This window comes from Salvelinus namaycush, chromosome 34 (assembly GCF_016432855.1).
Source record: "Salvelinus namaycush isolate Seneca chromosome 34, SaNama_1.0, whole genome shotgun sequence".
NCBI lineage: Eukaryota > Metazoa > Chordata > Actinopteri > Salmoniformes > Salmonidae > Salvelinus > Salvelinus namaycush.
The window spans coordinates 8,149,777-8,156,651 of NC_052340.1; the positions used below are offsets into that span (position 1 = coordinate 8,149,777).

Consider the following 6,875-nt stretch of genomic DNA (forward strand, 5'->3'; position numbering starts at 1 on the left):
AGGTCTGGGAATGGAGTAGATCTCTTTTCTTGAAAAAAATCTGCCTTATGTAAATGTTTTTTCCGTTTTTCTTTTCCTGATAAAGACGTAAGCATTTCATTTGACAAATATTTAACATTTGCAGCTCGAGGTTCTATCTATCCATCGCAATGATGACAGTGTTGTAGCTTTCGTCGTTGTTGTTGTTGTTGTTGTTTTTGTTGTTGTTCTTGTTGTATGCTAACAGCCTTTCCCCTCCCCTTGTCTTCCAGGAGCCTAGCCATGGCGAGCCTGCTCCTGTTCCTGGCACTCTTTGCTACGCCCGTCGCCTCCATGCTGTGCCCCAAGCGCTGCACCTGCCAGAACCTCATGCCCTCCTACACTGTCCTCTGCACCAAGACAGGCCTGCTCTTCGTGCCGCCGAACATTGACCGGCAGACGGCCGAGCTGCGCCTCATGGACAACTTCATCACCACCCTTCGTCACCGTGACTTCGCCAACATGAGCAGCCTCATCCACCTGACGCTGTCGCGCAACACCATCAGCCAGATCAAGCCGTACGCCTTCGCCGACCTTCAGGACCTGCACGCCTTGCACCTGGACGCCAACCGGCTCACCATGCTGGACGACACCCACTTCCAGGGCCTGGTCAACCTCAGGCACATGATCCTTGCCAACAACCAGCTGCACAGCATCTCAGAGGGGGCCTTCCAGGACTTCCTGGAGACCCTGGAAGACCTGGACCTGTCCTACAACAACCTGGTGAACATCCCCTGGGAGACCATCGGCCTGCTGGCTAGTGTCAACACCCTCAGTCTGGACCACAATCTCATAGAGATGGTCCCCGAGGGCATCTTCTCCAACCTGCACAAGCTGGCGCGTCTAGACATGACCTCCAACAAGCTGAAGAAGATCCCTCCAGATCCCCTGTTCCTGAGGATCCCAGTGTACGCTAAGCTGAAGGGTTCTCCACTCACGTCCCTGGTGCTGAGCTTTGGTGGGAACCCGCTGCACTGTAACTGTGAGCTAATGTGGCTGAGGAGGCTGACCAGGGAAGATGACCTGGAGACATGCGCCTCTCCCCGAGAGCTCGCCGGCAAGTATTTCTGGACTATCCGCGAGGAGGAGTTTGTGTGCGAGCCGCCCATGATCACGCGGCACACCTCCAAGATGTTCGTGATGGAGGGTCAGGAGGTGAGCCTACGCTGTAAGTCAGTGGGTGACCCGGAACCATCCACGCATTGGGTCAGCCCAGAGGGGAAGCTGATCGGGAACACGTCCCGCACCATCTGCTACGAGAACGGCTCTTTGGACATCCTCACCACCACTGTGAAGGACTCTGGGAAGTTCACCTGCATTGCCTCCAATGCCGCTGGCGAGGCCACAGCGCCGGTGGAGCTGGTGGTTAACCCCTCGCCACACTTTGACCCCAAGCTGGAGCCCGAGCCTGGCCCTTCGGACATCCCCACCTCCATCAAGTCCAATGCCAGCGGGGGCCACGCCCGCACAGACCATCAGAGGGTCAGCGTGTCGGAGCTGAGCTCGACCTCGGCCACCATCCGATGGCCCCCTCAGGACCACATCCCGGGGGTCCGCATGTACCAGATCCAGTACAACAGCTCCTCCGACGACATCCTCATATACAGGTGAGTTGGTCACCGCATGCTTTTACATGAGATCAGATAAGATGACATGCATCTCTATGGGGAGTGGCTGATGTTACAATGGGGAGTGGTTGATATACAACTATCCCTATGAAGCTGACTGGTATTTCTGTGTGGAAGTTGATCTTCACGTTTGCCCTTGCATACTATGGGTCTCTTGTTGTTCTTCGACAGTTCCTGAGCCTCCAAATTGATTGTCATTAACAGCCTGGTTCAGAGAGGCACTCGATCACATTGATAATGAATTTAGTGGCCGACGACATCATCAGGGGACTGTAACTCATCGCTAAAGAAGTCACAGAGCGAACTGCAGAAACACAAGAGCATGATGCCCACAGGGAGAAACTCATAAAAGTTCTGACATAATGGGTTGGAATGACTCAGTATGCGTACATCTATTGGCACACCAACCTATATAGCCTTACTGTGCAGTAGCCATTAGCTGTAATGGGTTTTGCAGTGACATAGAGTGAGGAAGAGAACCTATAGGACGAGAACTTGTTCCCATCAATCATCTCCATGGGACTGAGAGGACAATCCAGTTACATATTGACCTTACTGATATCAGATTCAGATATTATATTAGGTGGGTTGACTCCCAAGTATCAAAGGCCAAGCATTCATTGATACGATGGACTGAATGTTGCAATGCCTCACTTGTACTAAGTGTCGTGGAAGGGTTTTGAAAAGTGTTGAGTTTGGCATTTGGAATGCTATATTGTTCCTATCAGAAATATTAATATACTGTGCAAGCTTTCAAGTGATTGTGATTATTTGTAAGCTGTGGACAATAGAGGTATTATCTTCAGTGAGAGAAAATATTACATATTTTCAATAGCACCCAAAGGAATTCCAGTGTGGAGTTGCGCTGATGTAAACACATTACACCAGTGAAGTGCAATCCGTTCCAGAAGGCAATGTTTGATAACTGATTTTAAATGAAGCACAGTTGAGTTGAACCCCTCACCCCAACTTTAGTGATTGAAAAGAATCTGTTCTTATGGGAACAGTGGTGTCTGAGCCTCCTCCATTTCAGAGATTTCAGAGAATGACTGTTGAAGAGCATAAAACACCTGAAACATTCCGATTTACACAGAGAAGAAAGGCGGGTCACTCCCGCAGTAACTACAGTCCTCTGTTTGTCTCTGCTAAGAATCAAGTGGAACATTAACAGAAAAAAACGGAATTCTCTCCTCAAAATGAAAACCACAGAAATCGCCGGCCATTAAATTCCCCCGGAGTCGGCTGCGAACCCCTTTCTTCTCCTAGGGCAATATTCGCCTCTTGAGCTTTCAAATATTTCCTTAAACTCGCTATTCAGCGGCTCATTATTTTTTAAAGGCGGTACAGAGGAAACCATCACCATGAATGTTGGAAGCTTGACTGCAGCGCCGGCCCTTGTTATTACAGAGACATAGAAGTGAGAGCACTGTACAGTATTAGAAGTCTTAAGGGGTGTTTCTTATTTTTCTTGCCCCACGGCAAAAGAAGTCAGCGAGCTCAGTTCCGTCCACCTCTCTTCTTCCCGGCACTCACACAGTGGATTATTCCACAAGCCTATAAAGACGGAAATGTATCTGAGTTGAGTTTGAGTTTGAGTTTATTTTTACAGGGACAGTGCACATTAATCAACGTTTCAGTAAAAGTGCCGGTTTTAGCCAGCCGGCTAATTTTCAACCGCAGTCCCTGGGCAGGTTATTAAAAACAATTACAATATAGACAATAGCAACATAGAACAAGACATAGCATACAGACATAGCAACATAGGACAAGCAAGACGTAGCATACAGACAGAGCAACATAGAACAAAAAGCAGCAAGACAAAATTCATAAAAGCAACAAAGTGTTTCCACACCTCACAAGTCACAGACATGGAAAGCGGCAACACACAGCTAGGGACCATGTTCACAAATCTGATTGACCTTTAGCCATGTCTTCAAGCATTTTCTTCAAGCATCTATTGATTTGTTTGTTTTTTATTCCGCCACGGCCCTTTTCGACATTTCACTGTGGAGAGATTCTCTGTTAAAGGAGCCCCATTAGTACTTCATTAACTTGCGGCCTTTCCCTGAGGATGGATTAAGAAAAAAAAGACACGTAGGAGAAGTAATTTGCTGTTAATTATGCAAAAAGCACATGGATGCCTTTGGTTTATGGCACTGCAAAGTAATCGGAATGCGTTTTTTAATCAATTAGGCACACATGAGTCCTGCTCTGTGTGGACTGACAGTTGTATTGAATTTGGGAGGTGGCAATGGAGGGATGGAGGGATGGAGAGAGGGGGGAATGAAAGGATGAGGGGGCTGAGGACAGCTAATATACACTCAGACAAATTAACATTGTGCTGAAAACAGGAGAAGATTGGGACGGTATCAGCTTTCCTTTCAGTCTCTCTCTTCGTTCTTATATCAAGTCGACTGCACTCTCTATTTCTCTTCCTTTCGTTCCCTCTCTCTGTCCAATTTTCTTCCCAAATATCACTACCTAATTGCCTTTATGTTTGTCTGGCCTCTTCGGAGACAGCCTTATATGAGAAGAGGACCATCCTATATCAAAGCCATTATAGACAGCATGTGGTAGGGAGGTTTCAGCGCACACTCACATCCATGATCACACACACACGCGCACAAGAGTACACACATGCACACGCACCCACACAGTTCTCCATGTCCCCCTAACCCTTCCCGGCCCCCGTGCCTGTAACATCCATATTCCCATCTCTAATGTGACAGACTGGTGACAGGAGATGTGGCAAGGTCAGGTCTGACCGTGTCAGGGAGGGCTCCTGCTCCTCATTCATCATACCCACCACCTCCTCCCCATGGCATGCAGAGGACCCAGCCTTCCCCTACATGTCCATCAAAGCCACACCAGAGGAGATGGATGAGGACACATCTGAAGATACAGTATATTGGTGCCTATTATTTTTTGACCCAGGCGACCTCCCTTTTTATACCTAGACTGTATGCTAGGCTCAGAGCTAATGAAATGGCTGGACCCATCTGTGGGCGTCTAGTGACCTCCACTCATCCAGAGCATCCACTAATGATGAGTGTATATGCACTGGGGCGAACAGAACAGATTCGACATTAAAACTATTCCCCCTAATTAGTGAGATTTCACCTTTCTTAGTATTTTGATCATCTCTCTTCTCTTTTCCTTTTTTCTTTCAAGGAAATGTTCACGGAATTGAAATTCACATCAAATCTAATTGTATTCTTCACATGCTTCGTAAACAACAGGTGGAGACTAACAGTGAAATGCTTACTTACGGGCCCTTCCCAACAGTGTAGCGAGAGATAAAATAGAGAAATAGTAGAAAAGTAATAACACGTAATCATAAAAGCAATATCTCATCATGAAACGTTTACTTCATAGTAAAGCACCAGACCATAATGTGACCCTGACTTTATGGGTGGAAGATATTCTGCATGCTCCATAAATGTATTATAATGTGTAAAGGAGAATACAGTGGATAAACAGCATGCCAAGAGAAGAGTAATGGCAGTAAGTCAGTTAAATGTAAACAGCAGGTTTAACCTGTGGATAAGGCAGGGTAGAGGAGGGTATGCTGAGACAGTATGAATCCCGCCGTGCAAGGGTAGAGGTTGAAATGTTTAATGCACACACTGTCACCCACGCTGTCAACCCTTGGGCACACCGCACTTTCGAATTCCGCTCTGTGTCTCCTCACCTCGGAGCCCCCGGGCCCCTATGTCCCTGTTGATAAATGGAGCACTTTGGCACGCCGGGGTAACTACAAACACACACATACACACACACCGTAGCCCCTGTGTGTTCTAGCGTTTGTGAGACAGAAAGTAAACCTGTCAATGGAGAGAGGCGAATGAGAGGAAAGGAGGAGCGAAGGTGTGTTTGTGTGTCTGTGTGTGGTTGGGATAGTCAAGGTTAAATGTAATCTCCAGGTACTGAAAGTATAGGTTGTTGAGTTCAGTGCCTTCGTGGGAGCTCTGTTTTCAACAGTTTTCGGATTACTGCCAGAATGTTCACTCTATCAACAACCTTGTTTTCTCTCAAATGTTCTCTCTCTCTTCTATCTCTGTCTCTCTCTCTCTAGGATGATCCCTGCGTCTCATAAGTTTTTCCTACTCAGTGACCTGGCCTCTCAGCGGGACTATGACCTGTGCGTGCTGGCGGTGTACGACGACGGCGTCACGGCCCTAACCGGCACCCGCCTGGTGGGCTGCGTGGCTTTCACCACAGAGCGAGAGTACCGCCAGTGCCGCTCCCTCCACGACCAGTTCCTGGGCGGCACCATGATCATCGTGATCGGCGGTATCATCGTGGCCTCCGTGCTTGTCTTCATCTTCATCCTCCTCATGAAGTACAAGCTGCACAGCAACCACTACAAGCAGAAAGCGGCACATGTCAGCAACGTGTGCTCTCAGACCAACGGGGGCCAGGCTGCGGGCGGGGGAGGCGCTCCCATCCCACCCACCTCCTCGTCCTCAGGCTCGACCAATAGGCCCATGCCTTCTGGCCAAGTGGACAGGGTAGGGCACGACGGACCCCATCAGGCCTCGGAAGGGGGCTTCGGAGGGCCCTTGAAAGGGACCACGGTAGTGGACTTGAACCCAGACTACGGGAAGTCAGTGAAGGACGAGGATGCTATATCACAATAACACAGGATCTGGGACTGCCCCAACGCCACCCACTTTTTATTTCCTGGTGCTGGGGTCCCTCTGCCTTTCCAAGGATTATCTCGTGTCCAAGGTGGGTGATTCCTGTCAGACAAGGCTGGGGTTAAAGCTGACGTGTATTCATTAACATTTCTGCAGACTGCTTCTGTAAGAGATTACAGATGTGTGTGTGTGTGTCTGTGTGTGTGTCTGTGTGTGCATGTGTGTGTACATGCTGTGTTTATTCCTGTAAGTCTAGGTGCATCTGCATGCAGTGTCTATTTCGAGGGACAGTACTTATGCTGCATAATCCTTTCCTCTTTAAATGAAGCGCAGTAAACAGTGCAGTGAGCCGGTCCTATTGAGCTGCAGCTGTGGCTGCAGACATACAGGTAGGCTTTGCTGGTGCCCCACGCCAGGCCCCCAGTGCTGATGGGAATAGGCAATCATCATAAAATCACACAGCACATAAACACTAAAGGAGGGCACGCCGTGCTCACTCGCTCCATGCCTCCTTCCCTCTCTCGCTGCCCGATGGGACTTCCCCCACTCTCTGTTTCCATGAAACTAATCATAGCTGCCTCCGCTGGCC

The 6,875-nt window shown here is 48.7% G+C and overlaps 1 protein-coding gene across 1 annotated transcript; it reads left to right on the forward strand.

The window, feature by feature from the left end:
- The first annotated feature begins 312 nt into the window (after positions 1–312).
- LOC120028259 (leucine-rich repeat and fibronectin type III domain-containing protein 1-like protein) lies at positions 313–6,286 on the forward strand. Its single transcript, XM_038973430.1, has 2 exons — positions 313–1,625; positions 5,722–6,286. The coding sequence occupies exons 1-2, from the start codon at positions 313–315 to the stop codon at positions 6,284–6,286; spliced, it is 1,878 nt and encodes a 625-aa protein (XP_038829358.1).
- Positions 6,287–6,875: the final 589 nt, after the last annotated feature.

What these genes read in the sequence shown, in the direction of transcription:
- LOC120028259 (XM_038973430.1), top strand. Translation starts at nt 313, where the DNA reads ATGCTGTGCCCCAAGCGCTGCACCTGCCAGAACCTCATGCCCTCCTAC. An exon ending in GACGACATCCTCATATACAG is followed by an intron (nt 1,626 to 5,721) that starts GTGAGTTGGTCA and finishes CTCTCTCTCTAG; the next exon opens with GATGATCCCTGCGTCTCATA.